The sequence below is a fragment of the Rhinolophus sinicus genome, chromosome 1 (genome assembly GCF_057876585.1).
Source record: "Rhinolophus sinicus isolate RSI-liver-muscle chromosome 1, RSI-T2T, whole genome shotgun sequence".
NCBI lineage: Eukaryota > Metazoa > Chordata > Mammalia > Chiroptera > Rhinolophidae > Rhinolophus > Rhinolophus sinicus.
Window position 1 is genome coordinate 80,612,675 of NC_142501.1, and position 22,592 is coordinate 80,635,266.

Genomic DNA, 22,592 nt, shown 5'->3' on the forward strand with positions numbered 1-22,592 from the left:
TTTCTGTTTCTTAAAAATAACCAGCTCAAGATAATCAATATGCCAAAGAGGTATATTTGGGGTGGCAAATTCTGTTCCTCTTCATAGTTTACCAGAAATGAATGAGCATTTAGCAGAAATGGGACATAATAGAAGTAGATGAGACAACTTTTCAGGATTCAAACTTAGAAAAGTTTCCTTTGATTAAGCCATAAAATACAATCTTTTAAAAATGAGAGAGAACGTCAGAAATTGAGAGACAGGGAAGATGGAGGGCAGATTCCAAATGGTAGAAACACCATAGGTTAAGATTTAGGTATTAAGGTAAAACAAACAAACAAACAAACAAACAAACAAACAAAGTTTGGAAAGCCCAGGAATCTGTTACTGGGGAGAGGAAGACTCTAGAGGTATAGGGAGAAATCTGGGACTGAAGAACCAGTAACATGGAATAGTTGTTGACCTTCCCTGTCTCCAAATGAAAGGAGTTCACAGACAACTCTTTCCAATTGTCAATACTTAAGGTGTCTCTTTTTTATTATTTAATCAATAATCTCTCGATTATTTTAAGTCTTACCTAATAAATGTCTTAATTAAGTCACAGTAGAATCTTAGAAACCTATATATGATAGAGATGCTGCAATCTACAGATAACCAGATAAATCTTAGATAGATGCATGCCTAGATAAAACCTAGAATTAGCCACTCCATGGTGGCTTCAGACTGGAAAGCCGACAAATAAAGCCTATCGAAAGGTAATGTTCAAACTCTTTATTAGTTATTTTAAGAATTAAATGACTTTTAGAAGGATTTTAGGTATAAAGCCTTTAGAAAAAATATAGTTCACCCATCTTCGTAGATAGGTGCCTAAAATCCTGCATTAAAGGCATCATTTGGGTACTTCTCAGAAAACTTTTTAAAGGCAAATATCCACACATAACCTATCTTCTTAAAAAAGGTGTTTAATTGTTTTTTCTATATCTTGAAGTCATTGGGGGTAAAAAGGAAAGGAGTAATAGTTTTTTGTTTTGTTTTGTTTTTTTTTTTTTTTAATACCAGTTAGAAAACAAATAAGGTTTATATACATATCACAACTTTATTCCCAAAAGTTACCCATCCTTCCCCCCAAAGAAAAATAGTGCATATTATCCATTTGATTTTGAGTCATTTGACATTTCCCCCCACTTTTTTTCAGATTTGTCATATATTTAAAGCAATGTTTACACTGACAGCTAATATCCATGTGATATACTTAAAACAAAATAAATTTCCTTATTCATTCTCCCACTATTTTCTAATTAATTAGGAATAAATTTTGTCAACGTGTCCCTGAGCTTCATGTATTAAAGAAATAACTTGAGGAAAACAGGAATCACACTTCCTTTTTACTGTTCGAACTCTATCACACATTTAAAAAGATTATTCTTTGTATTTAAATTCAAAAGCAGATAAAACAACTAATTTAATTACCATGTAAAGAATATATAATTTGTTACAAGTGGCTTTAAAAGGATTCTATCACAAAAATGCTCTGACAGAAGAAATTAAGTATAATCCTCAGAATTCTACAGTGATCAATTAAGTGAAAACAAAGCCTTTTTAAACTTCTATTGCGCCACCTCGTGGCACGAAAGCAAAAAAATGTAGACATATGTCACGTTTCTTTGTCAATTACCCGTTATATAAAACTTTCCTCAAGTGAGTAATGTTCAATATTGTATTCTACGTAAGTTTGTAAAACAAACTGAAAGTAATGAAAACATCAGCTATTGTTAAATTTCTGAACATTAAATTATATGAATGACTGCTAATTTAAATAATTCTTAAATGTTTCAAGTCAACTCATTTCTTTAAGTTCAGGGCAAAATGCAGACATTAATCTCATAGACATATATCATATAATACAAATCAACTCTATAGATGTCAATCCATTTAATATAAATCACCTCTATAGAAATCAATCTTTTCTTGATTGATACTGCATAATTGACATATGTAAAAGTGAACAAGTCTCAGGCACTTTTATCTTCAAATCTTCACATCCCTGACAGCATACTTTTTTCAGATCATTCCATGCATCATGAAACAGTTAATATGAGAAGAAAGCTTCACTCCAAAAGACATTATAAGCAATTTTCTTCTGAGAATTTAGAGAGGGAATGAGTATCATTTTAACTTCTGAAATACTTAAACATATTGTCTGAGAAATGTCACTTTGGTGAATGCTGGTTATTTAAGATTGTCTCATTTCCGGCAGTATAATCTAATTTTTATGACTATAACAGGGAAAGAAATCTAGTGCAATGGTGAAAAACGGTGAGAAGGAAACAACAGTGAATAGGATATAACATAAAGAATGACCGAAAAATAAGAAAGTATCAAGAAAACAGCAAGCAGTGACACAATAATACATTTTCCACCTGCTAATACCTAAATAATTTATAATTGGACTTTATAAACCTGAAATTGTTTTTCTACAACATTTAATCAAAAGTAAGCATACATATTTCAGTCATTCTCCCAGTTACTTAAAATAAAATTTTTTCAAGTTGTTAGCAGAAAAATGTCCTATTCCTTAGAGCTGCTAGTACTTTTTAATTGTTTTATTTTCCTTTATCAAAGTTATTTGCTTAACACCAATATTGTAACGAATTCCTTGCTTATCTTTCACTTTCTTCCTTCTTTTAGCATATATTTTCTAAGACCTGTATTAGTCCCAAAACTACAAATTATTTGCTCAAAAGTGTGAGTTATCAGAAAGGAGTCCTAACTCTTGAAGAACTTTCAAACCTACAGAATCACTGAGTTCATGCATTCATCCTGGAGATGTTGCTTATTTTAGAAATAACAGATCACATGCTTCACAAAATCAAAATGACTTCTTAGAGTCAAGGAACGAGAGGAAATAGAGAGAATGGTACTGCAAGTTCTTTTCCAGTATGCTCTCTATGGAATTGCTTTTGAATGACTCTTTCTGTGAGTCAGAAATCTGGAGTAGCAGTGGCAATTAGGGAAGATGTTACTTTCAGTCCAGGTTCAGAAGTGGGAGAGGAGAGAGGGGGCAAAGGAAAAGGGGAGGAGGAAGTGGGGAGAGGAGGAGAGGGATGAGGATGAAGGGAGGGTACATCCTGAAAAGGTAATCCCTGTACTATCATGACATCATCCTCCTGCATATATACACACATATATATATAGGGGATGGCCAGAGCATCTCTCATAGTTCAGTCAAAGTCAGCTGAAGGCAGGAGGAAGCACTAGAGAGAGTCTCCCTGTTCAGCGAGTCTCTGCCGTTTATGGACTTGGCTCACTAGAAATCTCAAGGAGATGATGGCAGGAATGAAACTCCAGCTGGTATGCATGATGCTCCTGGCTTTCAGCTCCTGGAGCCTGTGCTCAGGTAAGCGCAGCAGCTGCTTTTCACAACTCCCTCAAGTGGTTTATTTTTCCTTTTTTTTTTTGCAGTGTGTTGCTACTTACATTAATGTATCCAGGGAGAAGCGTTTCTTCCTTATTCTAGATTTGCATTTTAGTGATAGACACTGAATATTTCTTTTTCTGTCTTTAAGATTACAAAAACTGAGAGGTTTGTTTTCTGTTTTAAAATCTGCAAGGCAACCAAAGGGATTTCAATGAAACACTTTATGCCCTGCTATAGAATGTAACTACTAGAGGGGGAAAACAAACAAACAAAAAACATGAAACTTCAACTAGATGGGTCACTATGTATCTAAGCAGGAGTACAGAGGTGATGTCTGTCAAAATAAAAACCCATAATTAAAACCCATTTCATTCAAAGTGGTTTTTTCCTCCTCCAAATTATTTTTCTTAACTGTGTGTTAAGATAGTAATGCAAAAAATGATGATTAATGAATAAATGAATGAAGCATTATTTATAGAAAATTATTTCTATAAAAATATGAAAATATCCCATCTTTCTTGAGAATATATTTTATATAGTCTTTCTATGTGACAAATACACATCTCATTAATTTAATTATTTTATTTGGTTGCAAGTCATTTAAGTTGATACAAAATGCATTTGGAAAATTGGCATTTTGATACTAATGAAAATTATCTATAGACTGTTTTCCATGTGATAATTAAGGAGAAACTATTTATTGCTAAATATCTAGCAATTTTTCATGTTGAAAATAAGATTTAAATTTAGAAGAGTAACATGAAATACAATGACTGTAATATACTTCAATTGATGTTGAAAAATAATTAAATGTTCACATCAAAATTAAAAAGAAAACAGGGAATAATTGCAGGAAAAATCATTTAACCTGTTTTATACATTTTTGTCTTATAAATATGACATTGAAATGTTTAATTCAAACTCCTGCTGTAATTTATTTAAATTATGAAATTAAATCTATCAGAAGATACGTTATTTAGCAAAATTTTTAATTTCTTCTGATCTTTAAAAAAACTACCTTGAACTTCTAACTTTGCAAATATTTTAATGAAATAAATACCAAATTTTCTACAGTTATGGGTTTATCTAACAGCTACATGGGGTTAGAAGTATACTTAAAACATGTGAGAAAACTGGGTTATAGATTAAATACCTTATAAATCTTGAAACTTCTTGCTGTGATAAGCCAAAATTTCTGAGGATTTTGGTATACATTTTTTATAAATGGCTAAAGGAATTTTTTATTCCTTTTGAAAAAAAGATTGGACCCCTAAAATAGGAGAAAAAGATCTCTGGTGTAACTTGGTTCCTAGATACAACTTGACAAATGGTTTCTTCAAGTGTGACACTTCCTTTTAATAAGAGTATGTTGTGCAAGGACAAGTGAATCATTTTAACTTCTGCTTTTTTTTATGACATATAGATCAGTGAGTTTGAATTAAATCATCTTATTACAATGTTCTATAACTTTATTTTTACCACCTTATAGTATTTTCTTAATTTTTCTTCTCTATAGAATATCCATTAGAGGAAACTGGAAAGGATATTCTAAAACAAGATTGATAGACATCTCCACTTTTGCTTAAATGATTTCCTTAATGGACTATGATAAAATCACTAAATACACATACTTCTAAATTCTTGGTTAAAGTAGAAAACAAATTCTTCAAAGTCTGTTTTGTAAAATAGCAGTTCAACTTAAATCTAAATGTCTTATTCTAAAATTATCACTAAGCAATTCTCTTTGTTTTTTTGTTGTTTTCTTAAAATGTCTGTAGTACACATCTTTTCATTATGTTGTGTTTTTATATATCATTATGCATATATTCTATATATGTAAACTATTGTTGAAAGTTTACCAGCATATTTGATGACTTCGATTATATGATCTAATCTTTCTTTTTTTTTTTTAAATTCTGAGATTTAAAGATTAAACAACTCTAAATAGTCAATAGCCTTTTTGGCATATAATCACGTGTTTATTTTCTTAGAAGTGCTTCTTATTTAGCTACCTATTAGCCTGAAGTAAAGCTATATATTTTTTTCTGAATACTATTTTAAGTTGAATAGAGGAAAGATGATAAGCCTCTAAGACTAAATTTATTTTTGAGATTAATCTAAAATCTCCAGGTTACAATATAATTATATGATATGTGATTATATAGTAAACATATGGTTTTGATTTTACTCAGATTCAGAAGAGGAAATGAAAGCGTTAGAAGGAGATTTATTGACCAATATGCACACATCAAAGGTAACTTTTTCTTTTCTTTAACCAGGATTGAAAAACATATGAACTCTCATTATAAACATGGTGTCCTTTTCCTATAGTAATAACTTCCCATCATGACTGAAAAGTTCATTGGGAGGCATTTCCTTTCTTGAGAAACTTTTCCTTGAGTTCAAAGGAGTTAAGGGTGTTGATGTGACAGGGAAAGAAATTATAGTGACTATCAATCAGTATATTGTAACTTTAATTAAATAGTCACATATTATTTATGTGGACATGTACATGTGTTTAAAAGAATCCCATTTCCATTCTTATCAAATTGTGTATGATGAAAGGTATATTGTCCTCATGTTAAATACATAAATGAAAACTAAGTGACATTTTTGCCTTTTTTTTATTACATTGGGGAGAGTAAAATGGAGTTCCTAAATGAAAAATGAAAGTTCATGACAATACATGAAAGAAATGTGGTAGAGTATAAATAGCAGTAGACTGGCAAACACAAGCTTTGAGATCTAATCCAACAACTGTGACTTAAGAATTATTTGCTTTTAAGCAAGAGCTTGCCTCCATTTCTTTATTATTTTTTAAAGATTTTTATAAAAAATATAGTTAACATACAATATTAGTTTCAGGTGTACACCATAGTTATTCAACATCTATCTATCTATCTAAAGAAGGGATCTCTGTGATAAGTCCAGCAACAATCTGATATTGAATTATGCTGTCACAGTATCATTGATTATATTCTCTATTCTGTACATTACATCTCCATGACTTATTTGCTTTATACCTGGAAATTTGGACCTCTTATTACCCCTCACTTTTTTCCCTGCTTTTAAAATTTTTCAATTACACTTGACATTCAATATTGCTGTATGTTAATTTCAGGTGTACAACATAGTAATTAGACATTTATATAATTTGAAAATTGATTCCCAGACTAGTCTAGTACCCACCTGGCACTATACATAATTATTACCATATTATTTACTATATTTCCTATGTTTTACTTTATATTCCGATGACTATTTTGTAATAACCAATTTGTACTTCTTAACCCTTTCCCCATTTTTACCCTGTCCCCCAACACCCCTCCCATCTAACAACCATCAAAATGTTCTCTGTATCTATGAGTTTGTTTCTGTTTTGTTTGTTTATTTTGTTCTTTAGATTCCACATATAAGCAAAATCACATTGCATCTGTATTTCTCTGTCTGACATACTCCACTCAGCACAATACCTTCCAGGTCTATCCATGCCAACTCAGATGACGAGAACCCATTATATATTCCATTGTGTATATATATATATATATATATTTCAGCTCCTCCCCATCCATTCATCCATGGATGGACAAATGCTGGTGTTGGATTAATGACCTCCAAGACATTTACATTAAATCCATGCCTGGATTTAAATTATTCCTATAACAGGAGTGTTATCTGTACCTGCTCATTGTTTTTATTGAATCAAATGAAACTTTGTATACTGGACCCTATTATTCCTCGCTTAGAGGTCTTGAAAGCAAGATTCCTAAATCCCAACCTGTACTAGGGGAAAAAAATTCTCAATTAGGATATACCTGTCACCATACTATCACACTATATTGATTTGTCCAGAATGAGTCAATCAATGCTATCTAAATGTAGAGTTAGGGAACAAGGTTTTCAACCAAAAGATGTTTCTCAAAGAAAACCAAATCTTGAAGCGAGGCAGTCACCTGGTGAAATCACTGTTATAACACTGGGAGACCAAGGCTGAAGACTCAACTGTTGTTAAGGTAAGAAAGCAGTGCTCAAAGCCCCTGCTAATTTCTGAAGCAAAGCACCAACTCAGGTCTTGACACCTTAGGTTTGTCTTCCCTAATTGGACGAGCTTGTTTTTGGTGCAACTATCCTTACTATATAAGTAGAATTATGTTTACTTGAGTTTGGTATAGTTTATAAAGAAAGAGAACCTAACACTATGTTTGGTTAAGGCTCTGAAAAACTGCTGGAATATTTTAATTTTCTATGATCAAAGTCAATGCCTTGTATACAGTAGGAATTTAATAAATATTTATGAATTAGCAGTGGAAATCTAGGCTTCATTATTAACCCTCACCTTTCGTATTCAACTATAAAAGCTGTAGAGCTCCACCCCAGACGACTTTATTTTCAATTTAGTGAAATGTTTGAATTTACCATGTGCTGAACTCATTTGAGTTCAGTATATTACAGGTAGTGATTATTAGTCATATTGATTTATTAAAGCAATCGAAATTTGACTGGGACCTTATTCAGTATTAGAAAGTTAAATCAAATAATGGTAAGTAGGAACCACAGATATTCTTGTTTTCTTCATCTTAAAAACAAGAGGAGACAATATTCTAACTTTCTTATCTACAGGCTTAGGTCTATTATAAACATTTGTATACAATAATTTAATAAGAATGTTTATTGTTAAAGAAAAAATTCATAACACTTATTAAAGATAGTAAGGAAGACTACTGCACTGTGGATTTTGCAGAGATTGGACTCAACTCTGAATACAACAAAGACAAATGTGGATTTACAGCTAAGGAGTGGGGGGAGTCAGTGGATGGAAAATTACTAAGAGGAAACATTAAGGCTAGGAGGATTTTTCCAAGACAACTCAGCAGGATTCTGATATTGAGGGTGGAAAATTGATCCAGTATCAGATATTTCTAAGTGATCAGATACCAAGGGTGAGGCATTGTCACTAATTCTAGCAGGATTTTTGCTAAAACATGACTAAATAGAACAAGGACAGAATCCAAGGTTCAGACCTAATCAAGAAGAGGGCTCAGAGGAGTCTGACTCAGATTTAGTTGAGGAGAGGGTCTTGGTTAGTTTCCTGAGTGAAACAGTTTAAACCTTGTACAAAATGTTTTCAAATACATGTCTACTCAGACATCTTTTGGTCAAGAATGCTTTCTCTGCTGTGCTTCCTAGAGATGACAGGGGTGAGTTAATGTAACATTAAACAGTTGAGTGATGTAGTGCCTATTTTAACTGGCAGAAGGGAACAAGGTTAACTCAGTTTTCCCATCCAAAAATAATCAGATAACACTAGGCCTGACAGATACTTTATGAATAAAGCCTTCTGTGCTCAAATTAGTTTGGGAAACATTGGAACTGTATTGGCACCACTGAAAAGTTACAATGAATATGTGCAAGTAAAGAGCCTTTAAAGTTTCTTTAAATTCAAGTTTTCCAATTTACTTGACAATGGAACTGCTTTTGTCAAAAAAATAGAGTGCAGAACTAGTGTTCTAAGGAATACACCCTCCCTAGAAAACTACTCAGTTAGATGATCTCTAAAGAGCTTTCCCAATGAAATATTATAGTACCCCATTCGTTGGAGGGACATTAGATATTGTTGTCACACAATATTTCCTCTCAGTTTTCATAGCAGAAAATTTCAAACAATGGCTACATAATCATATGCAAGGGGAGTAGTTGAAAGGATTTCTAAACTGTTGAAAACATTATAGTGAACATCTTTGTACTTAGATTTGCCTGTCTTTAGGATAATATCATAATCAAAGGATATGTACATTTGCAATTTTAATACATATTGCCAAAACACCCTTCAAGAAATTATGCCAATCTGCACCCAGACCAACATTTAGGTAAGGAAGTGTCTGTGTCCACATGTTCCCATAAGTACACCACTGAGTGTACTTGTACTTTTTAAAGTCTTCAGTTTAAAGTCTTCAGATCTAATGGTAGCCAAGCTGAACATAATTTCACATGTTTCTTTTATATATTTCTTCTTTGATAAGAGATTCTGTGACTAGTCTGTTCATACTACTTATCCAATTTTTAAAATGTTTAGTTTAGTTTTTTGTTTGTTTGTTTGTTTGTTTTGTTTTTAATTTGGGTATTCACCACCTTCTTTTTGAAGTGTTCCATCAGTGTTAAGGATATTAACATTTAGTGGCAGCTTTTACAGTATAGATTGCTTTCAATTTTAGTTCAGGCTGTTATTTTTCCAGAGGGATAATTTACATATTTATGTATTTAGAATTATCTTTTTGTTTATGGATTCTAGTTTGGGTATTTGCTCAATGATATCTTTTGGGGTTGATAAAATAAATTCTACATATTTACACACTATTTAATTTTTATTCATATTAATACATCTGAATATTATTATAATATATGTTAAGAAAAGTTATAACTAGATCTAAATCCAGATTTAAGTTCCAAGGATTTCAAATGCAAACTTTGCTATACATTACACACCCATATGTACTTGGATCTATTTTTGAACATTATCTTCTCTTGAGATTTATGTTTATTCTTGCTCTATTAATTCATTCCTTTGATTAGTGAAGCATTAAAATACATTTTAATATCTAGTAAAGTTCCTGCTCGTTACCTTTCTATTTTTCTATCTCTTCTTGGTTATTCTCACACATTCATGTTTCCAAATTAACATAATTATTTTGCCAAGTCCCCTCCTCTAACTTTTAATCTCCCCATATTTTGCAAATTAGAACTTTGATTTGCAATTGCATTACATTTGGAGAGTAATTCAGAGAGAATTGACACCTGATACTACTGTTATTTAGTCTTCCCATCATGCCTTTGTGATCCTCCAAAAAATTTTTTATGGCCTCTGGGAAAAATTTATGCTTTCTTTCATTGATGCCCTTTGACATTTTTGTTAATTTTTACTAATTATTTCACATTTAGTTTATCCTAAGTCCTTATGTTTTCTCATTGATTATTGTTGGTACATAGGAAAGTTGCAGATTATGGTAATAATGGTTTCTGACAAGATCTTATTAGAAAAGAATGGTAATTCTAGAAAACATTATAATTTGTAAATCAATGGGTGAACTGTGACACTGCTTATGACACCTCTTAATGTCTGAAAAAGATTAGTGGTCTCTTACTATTGTAATTGTCTAAATCTATCAGTATCATCTTAGTCCTTGCTCCATTAGACATTACACCGCAGTGCAGTAAAAAGAGAATGGCATTTTTACTATTTTCATCTGTGATGTATACATATATATTTATTATATATTTCTACTTATTGTCATTTATATTTTCTTTCTGCCTTTGTCCATGTAGGTGTGCATGTGTACGTATAACTTTATTGCATTTTTTAAAATAGATAATATGAGGTATTGGCACTATTCAAATTTGTGATATGAAGTTACTAAATTAAAGACAGTATATTTATTAGTCTAGGGTAATAATTAGGCTCGAAAATGTAATGGCTTATCACAACATAGATTTATTTCTTATTCATTTCAGTTGTAAATGCATTTTTTAAATATATGTATTTCAGACCAGTAAGGCAATTGTTCCCTCTTGGAAAATGACACTGCTGAGTGTTTGCAGTCTTGTAAATAACCTGAACAGCCAAGATGAGGAAGCAGGAGAGTTTCATGACGAAGAGCTTATGACAAGAAGGAAATTTCCTGCTGCCTTAGATGGCTTTAGCTTGGAAGCAATGTTGACAATATACCAGATCCGGAGTATCTGTCGCAGCAGGGCCTTTCAACACTGGGAGGTAAAACAAAAACAAAATATCATATAATTATGGTTAGCTCTCATTTGTACCAAGTTTTTTATTCTGATCATTATCATAACAGAAAGACTTATAAATATTAAAGAAGAATAAACCGTATGTTGAGGTTAACATTCTTTCAGGTTTTCAGAGCGTCTTTCAAATATTTGGAGTTTAGCAAAATATTTTTTTCTTTAACCTTAAAAGGGGGATATGTCTTAAAGAAGATTAGATCCACATGCTTTTATTGTACTGAAATAGATGGCAACTTTTGGTGGTGGTGATGGTACAGTGCCTAAGCAAAATAGGGAACTCAAAATGTTTTCTTAGAAAGACTAAGTCATGTGTTTTACCTATAAACAAGCACAAAACACTAAAGATTCCATTTGTATTTGAATATACTAGGCAGAAAGATAGGGATATATAAATGTAAATATACATCCTTATCCTTCTGCCTAATATATTCAAATGCATATATTAATCCATATAATTTAATATATATTATATATTAAAATTTGTTATATAATATATTACATTAAAATAATATATTATATTTAAATTGTTATATATTATATTATATGCATATATAAGCACCATATATAATACATAATATGTCCTATGTCATCTATCATATATATACATATATTCAAATGCATCTAAAATATCCATATATTTTATTTCAATTTCAATTGAATGTGTGGATTTCAGGTATCCTTAGCAGCTAAACCAGGGCCACCATAGCCAAGACAGCCAAATCCCATTATACAGAACTACAGTGAAGGACTGGATGAATCTGTTGTATTAAATATGACACTGGTGACTCACCACCTTTGGTTTGGGAATGTTTGTTTGGAAGAGTGAAAGAGACTTTAAAGTAAAAAAAAAAAAAAAAAAAAAATTAAAAAAGATTTGCCCAACAAGGGAAACGTTTCTTTCAGATTACCCTCTAAGAGAAATGTGCTTAATGATTTATATTCTGGGCTTACACCAACACTGGGGACCTGAGGGTGCCTACCCCTGCTAAATAACAATCTCTGTAACTATCACAGATACCCTGTGGAGAAGAGGAAATGCAAAACAGAACTTCTAGTGTTTATTTTAACTTATAAACAAAAGATGTTTTCTAGGTGAAAAACCAAAAACCTAGTTTTAATTTTTACTTGTTGGACTATTCATCCCTAAATTCCAGTTCCAGCTAAATTTTTAGTCTTTAAAATATTAAGTCATTAACACTTGAAAAATACTGACTTTTACATTACGGAATGTTAATTATGTTCTATTTATCCAGGAAAGAAAAATAACTCAATGAAGTGTTATACGGACAAATCACATGAGATTAGAATTTTTGCTATTTTAAATGTTACTGAGTAATTTAAAATAAAATGATAATATCATTCAGAGCACAGTACAAGTAATTACAGACTGACTATGCAGGGAGAAACAAAAGATTAAGAAATTAGATTGTCTGACAGTAGCTATTTTTCCTTCTCTCAAATTGAATAGCTGTGGGTTGAAATAAAGTACTACTTTGTGTTACGATTCAATGCATATGCATTAAGATTAAAAACTTAGCCTTCTGTCAGTATTAGTTATAGTCACCCCAACATTTAAAAGACAATAACAAATAATGAATCCAATTCTTATCTTAAGTATTCATTTTTTAAATTTCACATAAAGTATGTGCAAAACTCTAAAAGGAATTCTTAAATATTTTATGCTAGCTGAAAGTTTTGAATAAGAACAGTATTATCAGAAAAAGTGTTTGAAACTAATTTTAGAATGGGGTATACGCCATGAAATATTAGGCAAGATTCTACCTGGAGAGTAACACTCTTGAGTTACTGAATCTGAACTTGCTTTTAATTATTAAGCACCACAGTCTGAAGAGACCCATACCATTTATACCTAGCTTTCACAAACGTTAATTTCTATGAGTAAGTTAGCAAGGTGTCCTCTCTATGACTGAGAAATTGATCTTGGGATGGCTTTCAAGTCAAGTCAGTAAATAATTTAATTGAATTTAAAATATTGTTGACCTTTGACGCCAATCTTGTTTTACTAGAGTCAAAGCTATTCGTTTTGATTTATGATATATTTTTACAACATTTTGGTCTAACATAAGTTGAAATACTCAAAGTTTTATTAAGTGTTTTCCTTTAGTTGGAGGATATTAGTGTATAATCTTGACATATAAAGAAAATGTTTAACAAGGCCAGCCTGATGAACTAGGAAGAAAAACGGAACAGAGAATCAGAAAAATCACGTTCTCCTTCTTTCTCAGCCATTTGATAGTCATCTCTGTCCTTAGACAAAACACTTCATTGCTTTGGACCTCATGTATCTCATTCACAAAGGTTTTACTGTCAGAATAGCAAATGAGATAAAATGTAGAAAAATACTCTGAAATGGAAGACTTCATGCATGTAAGTTTCATTCATATTTTGTCTGTCTTGCAGTTAGTTCAGGAAGATATTCTTGATGGAAATGACAAAAATGAAAAGGAAGAAGTAATAAAGAGAAAAATTCCTTACATTCTGAAACGCCAGCTATATGAGAATAAACCCAGAAGACCCTACATACTCAAAAGAGGGTCTTACTACTACTGAGATGGATAAATATTTTATTTACATGTGATTGTGACTTATCGTTCTTTAATTAAATATCAAATTACATTTGTGTGGAAATGTGTCAGAATATAATTATTTTGTCTCCTCTACAATTGTGGTTTATTGGATGTGATTTTTCTGCATTAATGTAAATTGGCCTCAATGTTTTCAAATAAATTTAGATCTTGAGCATGATGTGTTGTGTATAATTGGAGTAGATGTTCAGTCACACATAAAATGTTTTGTAATTTTGTAAAGCACTTAATGGTTATTTAAACAGTCAAAATGTTTGACATTTTAAACCAAATTGTAAGAGATTTTAACAGTCCTATGGCAAAGTCTAGCCTACATATCATTAACCCCAGACAAAATAATAGTACTTCTTTTATTATTTGACTGATTTTTTTTTTCAATTGAGAGAAATACATGCTCTTTTCTAGACTCACTCCTGAATCTCTCAGCTATGCGGAGGTAAGATCATATTAAAAGAATGATTAATGAACTATCGATAATTATACCTAGCTTAATGAATGATTTTCAACTGAATTTCTTTTTCTGTTAAATGAACTTAATAGTTAATAAAAAGATAATAAGCCATCAGAACCACATGCTTCTCCACAGATTTTCATCTATTAGAAGAGTTACCCTTTATTGACTTTTTCCCCCTCACACTTGATTTAGTAAATGATAACTTTATGTTTAACTTCACTGAGGATTATATGTGACTAATATAGTTCCCAACTGGGAGGAAAATTTTGAGGCAAAAGGAATACTTAAAATAACTCCTCATATATTCTGTTTAAGACCAGGCATACTTACGGTGGGTCTCATAGCCGGTACATTCCATTAGTAGTGGCATCCTAGACTCTCATTCTTATATGGATCTAAGACCTCTTGTCACAGAGCTGCCACTCAGTCCATAGTCATCTATGAAATAAAATATCCGGGTATGAATTATTCTGGAATTAAGAAGCCTTTAGAACTCCATGTTCTTTTGATAAGATTACCCTCTCCCTTAGGCTAAACCCCACTCCATAGGATTTAAGAGAAGCCCACTGACCTCTGAGTTTTCGTGATAAAACCATGCCTTCTCACAACCACCACCCCACCATCTTTCACCATCGTATTATTTTCAACATTAAAAAAGTGCCCAAAGCAGTGATCCTAGGAAGGAAAGTGATCCTAAGAAGGAAACTATATCAGAGTGATTGATTATGAGTGCGTACTTTGGAGTCAAAATGTCTGGATTTAGCTCCATTATTCACTAGCAACCTTAGTCAACTTATATAACCTCTGTTACCTCAGCCACAAAATGTGGAAAATAATGGGGTTTGGAGGAGGATTAAATGGTCCAATATATGTAAAATGTTTAAAATGATGCATGGAACATATTAATAGCATAAATTTAATAGTTCTTCTGGCCACTTTCATACCATTTTTCCTTTTTCTTTCAAAACTACAGAGCATGATGCAATTTCACACTAACCTTCTGTGTTTTGAGCAACTACTGATCTCCTAACTGCTTCCTTCCTTCACTATCCTTGAAGAATTCCACATAAATGTACAAGATCCATTCAATAATGTTCTTTCCCGGTTCCTGACATCTTCACTTCCAATAATAAACATTTTATCCATTTCATCTCATCCATTCACTTCCATGGTCATACCATAGAACTTTCCACTACCAATGAGTTAAACCTCTCCAAAATCTCAACATAACATAATCTAGCACACCTACTCCAACATTTATTATCTCGCCTATCTCATCCCATTGCCCTCCCCCTGATCTGTTTTCACTCTTTACCTTCTACTCATGCCCTCACTTTGATATTTACTTGGCCTAGATTCTATGACCCAAAATTAAAATCACTCACTTGTAACGATGAACTCACTGTCCTATCTTATATGAGCCTATGAAAAAACACTGTTAAACTGAAATCTCCCCCTGATTCTGACCTCACCTGAGAAGCTAAACATAGCTGGAAAAAAGCAATCAACCTTGTTGAAAAGTCCCACTTAAAACTCATCACACGCACCAAGTGGGTTCTTTGTACTTCCCAGGACTCTTACTACATTTGCCTGATCATTTTTTTCCCCCCTAATTTTCACTGAAAGTTGTTTTATACCTTCTCTTCTTCTTTGAAATGCAACACTTGTCATTCTCCTCATTTTCATCAGATGACTTTCTAATTACTTCACTAAAAATTAAAAGAAATAAGAAAATTACATCTTTTTCTTACCACCAAATGTAACACCCACCCTGCGTTTACCCCTCACTTTTCCGTTTCAATAGAGAAAGTGTCTCTTCTCTTCTGAGGCTTACCCCTTCACTGCCGCATCTCAGCAAATGGTCAGCCTGAAAATCTAGTAGTCATTCTTAACTCCTCTCTTTAACACACACCCACCATTTCATCAACTAAGAACTTTTGTTGGCTTTGCATTCAAAATACATCTCAAATCCATCTACTTCTGGCCACATCCACCACTACTGCCCTAAGCTACAAGTTCTCTCCCTGGGATTATGGCAATTTCTTCCCAGCTGCTCTCCCTGTTATAATTTTTATCCATCTGCATTCACCTAGCAGAATACAGTTTTAAAAAAATATTAATTAGATTATGCCACACACCTCTTCTCAACATCTAACCATGTATTTCCATTGCACTTTGAATAAAACCCAAATTCTATCTTAGAAGCCCTTTAACCATCTGGCATTTGCTTATTTCTCAATTTAGTTTCACTTATTCTCCTCCAGTCACATTGTCCTTCTTGCAATTCCTTTAACATATGTGGCTTGTTTCTGCTCCATAGCCTTTAAAGCTGCTGTAACCTCTTTTCTGGAAAGTTCTTCTGGCAGAAAATTATTTTTCCTGAGTATATAGGACATCCAGCTAGAGGCCACATTTCCAGCCTTTCTTGTCACTAGCAATGACAAAGTTGGAGATAATGGGACGTGTAGTAGGAAAAAATGTGCACAACGTGTGGCTGTTTTAAAACAAAGAGAAATCTAATTCCTCAAATTTTTAATTTTTCCTCATTTTTTTGTCTTAAATTCCAATTTATCTTAACCACACAAATGGATATCATTCTCTTGAGTATGGCACTGATAAATAGAGTTTAAGGCCTTGAGCAAAGCTCCCTCACTCTCCTGGACTAACCAGGCTGTCACTTGAAAGAGAAATGCATTTCTAACTTATTTAACACACTGTACTTTTCAGACTCATTGGTACAACATCTCAACCATTATTTTAATTGTTACCATCTTCTCTAGGCCTTTCCATGGTTTATTTCTCCACATCATTCAGATCTCTGCAAATACATACGTACAATGAGGACTTTTCTTAACACCCTATCTTAAATAACATTTATCCCTGAGTCAATATCTCCATTTAATTTGCTTTATTTTTCTTCAGATTTGAAAAAGAAAAGCAGCCATTGACAGCCATCACCTGGGAGTTGGCCTGGCACCAACAGCTAGTGCATGGTATTCTCCTATAAACAAGACCACTCTGTAATCATGTCTGAGCAAAAACAGAAACAAAAACACCACAAACCACAAAAATGATCAAACATGCTCCTTTTCCATATAATTTGAGTGACTGCTACTTCTTTACTAACTACTGCTTTAACTCTGTTCCATTCGCACCTCCTGGATAAAAACTACTGTAATACCCAATCCTAGAATTCCCCTCATTGTCACTTAAGCCAGAGAAAACCCACACTTCCTGGAATATGAGGTTGGACAATTAAGTTCACAAACTCATCCTAGAAAAAGTGCTACATACCTCACTGCGGAATATCACTATGGTCACCTGTGAAGTACTCCCCTTGGGAAGCTATGCACATTGATGCCAGCATGTAGTCCACCCTTCAAAGCAATTTTGGAACTCTTTTTCTGGAATGGCCATCAGACCTGTTGTCGTATTACCCTTGATGTCCTGAGTGTCATCAAAATGTCTTCTTTTCAATATTTTCTTTATCTTCGTAGGAAGTCATTGGGGGCCAGATCAGGTGAGAAGGGAGGGTATTCCAATACAGTTATTTGTTTACTGGCTGAAAACTTCCTCACAGACAGTGCCGTGTGAGCTGGTGCATTGTTGTGATGCAAGAGCCATGAATTGTTGGCGAAACGTTCAGGTCATCTAATTTTTTCATGCAGCCTTTTCAGCACTTACAAATAATAAACTTGGTTAACTGTTTGTCCAGTTGGTATAAATTCATAATGAAGAATCCCTCTGATATCAATAAAAGGTTAGTAACATCGTTGCAACAAGTTCACGAACTTAATTGTCAGACCTCATATTCTCCAAATCATCTAACACAAGCCCAAATTCTGCACGAGGTCTCTACTTGTACCCTACTATTGAGAGGCCCCATGACGTCCCCCAGAATGAGATCTCCAGTACCACTAAGCGTGACTTTGTGTGAGTGTGGTCCTGGTGGTCTTTGGCTGGTAGGTATCAGTATAGCACACAGCGTAACTTGAACTTGTATAGTCATTTATTTACTTAATTGTTTATAGTCTACCACCCCCTCCTTGAATGTGTAAGCTCTGTGAGGACAGAGATTTTGTCTTTCTTATTAATCATTGTATTCCCAAGGTTGAGCACAAGGCGTGGAAAGTGTCAGTAAGGATTTGTTTTGTGAATGAATGAACTAGCATCAGAAGGACTCTTTCTCTTATAATAAGAGGTACTGGATATACTTTCTACAGATTTTTAAGCCCCTACTCAGAGATTACCTGTCACAAGGTTTGGTATGAGCTCAGATATCTAGAAGATGTACCTGTTTTTTCTTTATGTGAAGCGACACAGACTCTGAGATGGTGAAGCTCATCTTCATTAACAGTGGCAGCTTGAGGAAATTATCCTTTTTTTCTTTTCTTTCTTCCTTTTCTGTCTTCTTTTCTTTTCTTTCTTTCTTTCTTTCTTTCTTTCTTTCTTTCTTTCTTTCTTTCTTTCCCCTTCCTTCCTTCCTTCCTTCCTTCCTTCCTTCCTTCCTTCCTTCCTTCCTTTTTTCTTTTTTTTCTCTGTCTCTTAGATCCCTTGTGAGAAGAAAACAAACAAAAATTCCTAAGTGAAAATGGTACTAGTGGACATGGGAAGAAATGGATTTGTGACACATAAAAAGAACTAGCATAAACTGGTCCTTGAATGTAGAAGGAAAGAAGGAAGAAATATTCTAAGGTTATTTTGAGATTTCAAGTCAAGAACCTTGTTTAGTAGTCATACTTTTTGAGATCCCCAGTCACTGCTGGGATAATTTGAGCTTGGGGAGACTTGGATTTACATCCAGCGTTGCTCTGGAGATGACCACGTTGGTGCTATAGAAGACTCCTGATCTCCTCCTCCCATAGACACCCTGGATTATGCAACTACACATGGAGCAATGCCTTCCGAAGGAAATCCAGACAGTAGCTGAGCAACTCTTGCACATCAAGTAAATGAGAAAATACCCACAGTGAAACAGGTAGGAAGGCTGAGACACACTCTTGCCATAAAACCCAGCCCTGGAACAATGTCATACCATTGGGAGGGAATGCCCAACTCCCAGTCACCCTGAGGAAGAAATAATTTGGACTGAATATCTGGTGCCCTTACTTTTAAGACTCCCATCTAAGGGATAGGGCCCCCAAAACACCTGACCCTGAAAGCCAATGTGACTTGTGTCCATGAGACCCATGAGACTATAGTAAACAGAAAAGCAGTCCTTTCCTTACCAGGATGAGAGCACTTTGCCTTGGCTGTAATCCCAGGGCTCAGTACAGAGAGTGCGGCCAAAATGCCCATCTCCCAATCTTGCCCTGAAAGGTATCTAGTCTATCTGCATATTGTACAGCTGCTGCTTGAGCTCTGACTTCTAATTTTAACACAGGGCTAGGTGCTGCTTGGATCCTTCCCAGAGATCAGGGAGACTGCAGGACACTTCCTCCACCTTCACCCTCCAGCCTGCTCCAAAAATAAAACCAAGTTGCCATCATCCTCCTGCAAAGAGTTTGGGGACATGTCTGGTGCCTCAGCTTTTGCCGTTGCCACGTGGGGACAGGCTCCTGGATCTCTGTCTTCGATAGCCAACGGGGTTTGCATTCCTGAGTCCCAAAGGACCTTAGCAAACAAGCATTTTCTAAAAGGTGTGAGAAAGGCCATGGCTATCACCCCAGTGCTCAGAGAAGAAGGAACAGGCAAAAACACCCATCTCTCTGTCTTTCTTTGAAAGGGATCTGACTGCATACTGTATAAACTGTTTCCTGAGGGTACAAAATCTAATTTTAGCACACATCTAAGCCAGCTACATCCTTCCCAGAGACCAGGGAAGCTGATGGACACTTCCCCAACTTCTCCTTCTGGCTTACTACAATAATAAAACTAACTTGTCAGTAGCTCCCTTGAAGGCTCTTGTACACACATCTGGTAAGGGAAAAGGAGTCTTGTCCATAAATGGTGCTGGGAAACTGCATATTCAAATGCAAAAATTGAAACTGGACTCCTATTTTACACCTCTCACAAAAGTTAACTGAAGATGGATTCAAAACCTAAAATTAAGACCTGAAACCATAAATTTCCTCGAAGAAAACAGAAGGGAAAGCTCCTTGACATTGGTCTTGGCTATAATTTTTTGGATATGGCACAAAGAACTAAAGCAAAATCACAAAATTGGACTATATTTAACTAAAATGCTTCTGCAAAACAAAAGAAACAATCAACAAAATAAAAAGGCAACAATGGAATAGGAAAAAAATATTTGCAAATCATTTACCGGATAAGGGGTTAATAACCAAAATATATAAGGAAGTCTTACAGCTCAATAGCAAAAAAAAACTAAATAACCCTATCGCAAAATGGGTTTGGGCCTGAATAAACATTTGTCCAAGGAAGGTATGCAAATGGTCAACTGGTACATGAAAAGGTGTTCAACATCACTAACCACGAGGGAAATGCAGATCAAAACCACAATATCATACTGCACCTATTAGGATGGCTATTATCAAAAAGCGAAGGGATAAATACTGGTGAGGATGTGTAGAAAAGGAGACCCCTGTCCACTGTTGGTGGGAATGTAAACGAGTACAAAACCATGGAAAACACTGTTTTCTTACAGCTGCCGAAATGTTTATTCCCCCGTGCCTTTCCCAGGATATCACAAGGGAGTGCCTCAGCAAACTGAGGCCTGATGGAAAGATATCGGTAAAGCTTCCTTGAGGGGATGCCTCAGCAAACTGAGACCTGGTGGAATGATATCGATCACTCCCCTTCAATGGATGGTTTCAGAACAATGACTCCATTCCCTGGGGTTGTGCATGGATGTGAAGGCACAGTACGTGCTGGAGTGCAATTGGGACTTTCAGGAAGACAGCCAGCAGGCACGTAACTCACAGACTTTGAGATTAACAAGCTTTACTTCCTCATCGTTAACTAATAAAAGCTATGCATTGGCTCCATTCTGGGCTCAGTCCTGGAGGCTTGAGTCCCTTGGCTCCGCTTACACTTTATTCTTGGCTACTGTCTTTCTTAACCCTGCACCGCCCTCCTTGCTCCCCACAGCTCTTGTATTGCAGGACACAAGGAAACACTATGGGGGTTCCTCAAGAAATTAAAAACAGAACTGTCATATGGTCCAGCAATTTCACTACTTGGTATGTACAGAGGGTGCCAAAAAAATGTATACACAGTTTAAGAAAGGAAAACTATATTAAAATTGTAATATTCAATATATACCAATAACAAAAGATGAATACAAGTCATGTTTGACTTCTGCAATTACAAGAGGTGCTCAAAATGGTTACCATCAGCGTCCAGACTCTTCTGATTAGAGCAAACTACTGCTTGAGCAACGTTGACCAAAGCGTTCACTTGTATACATTTTTTGGCACCCCCGGTATTCAAAGAAAACAAAACCATTACCTAGTAGAGGTATTTGCACTCCTGTGGGATATTTTGGGGTGATGTGTCTTGGGCCCCAACAATATTATCACTTACATTTGGAATCTAAATGCAAAAGTTGAACTCAGACACAGAGAGTAAGATAGTGGTTGCCAGAAGATGGGGCAAATTGGAAGAGGTTGGTAAATCGGTACAAACTTTCAGTTATAGGATGAATACAGTTTGAGGATCTAATGTATAATATAGTAACTATAATTGATAACAGTATTATATAACTGAAACCGCCTAAAAAATAAACAGAGAAAGAAAGGTAGATATATGAGGTGATGAACACATTAATTAGCTCAGTGGGGGCATTCCTTTTAGAGAGTATATGCATATCAAATCAACATGTTGTACACTTCAATTATCTTTTAGTTTTGTCAATTTTACCTCAACATAGCTGAAACGATTTCATCGAGTCCTTATGCCTCCTTTGGAGCCTGAAAGCTACAAATCAAGTGTAAATTTTAATGCAAATTATATTGATAATTGTTATATTGCATGAAATATGTGTTTTAGAAGCAATAACAATATTTACAATATAATTTACAAAATTAGAAGTCCAGTTATGTTTCTGGGATTTTATTTGTATGTTCTCTTATTGTAAATCTATGTTTACAATATTACATAAAGGGTACAACATTATATAAAAATATACAACATTATTTAAAGATAGATATTATTAATCCTATTTTATAGATAAGAAAACTAAGTCTCAGGGGAGATTAAATGACTTGCCCTATTAGCAGTGGATAATAGAATTAGGATTTAAACTCGAATGTGTTTAACTCCAAAGCCTGTGATCTTAGTCTATCCCTGTGTGTTTCAGCAGGAACACACCATTTGGTGGATGAAAAAAATGAACATAATATTCTTAAATATGTTTTCCAATTTCATATTAACTTGC

The 22,592-nt window shown here is 34.1% G+C and overlaps 1 protein-coding gene across 1 annotated transcript; it reads left to right on the forward strand.

Annotated features, from left to right (window-relative positions):
- The first annotated feature begins 3,172 nt into the window (after positions 1-3,172).
- NTS (neurotensin) lies at positions 3,173-13,960 on the forward strand. Its single transcript, XM_019754922.3, has 4 exons — positions 3,173-3,376; positions 5,590-5,651; positions 10,938-11,162; positions 13,616-13,960. Exons 1-4 carry the CDS (start codon positions 3,304-3,306, stop codon positions 13,763-13,765), a joined length of 510 nt encoding a protein of 169 aa, XP_019610481.1. The 5' UTR covers positions 3,173-3,303; the 3' UTR covers positions 13,766-13,960.
- Positions 13,961-22,592: the final 8,632 nt, after the last annotated feature.

Coding starts and splice junctions, on each gene's coding strand:
- NTS (XM_019754922.3), top strand. CDS start 3,304: ATGATGGCAGGAATGAAACTCCAGCTGGTATGCATGATGCTCCTGGCT. Junction 3,377..5,589: donor CTCCTGGAGCCTGTGCTCAG/GTAAGCGCAGCA, acceptor GATTTTACTCAG/ATTCAGAAGAGGAAATGAAA. Junction 5,652..10,937: donor CCAATATGCACACATCAAAG/GTAACTTTTTCT, acceptor TATGTATTTCAG/ACCAGTAAGGCAATTGTTCC.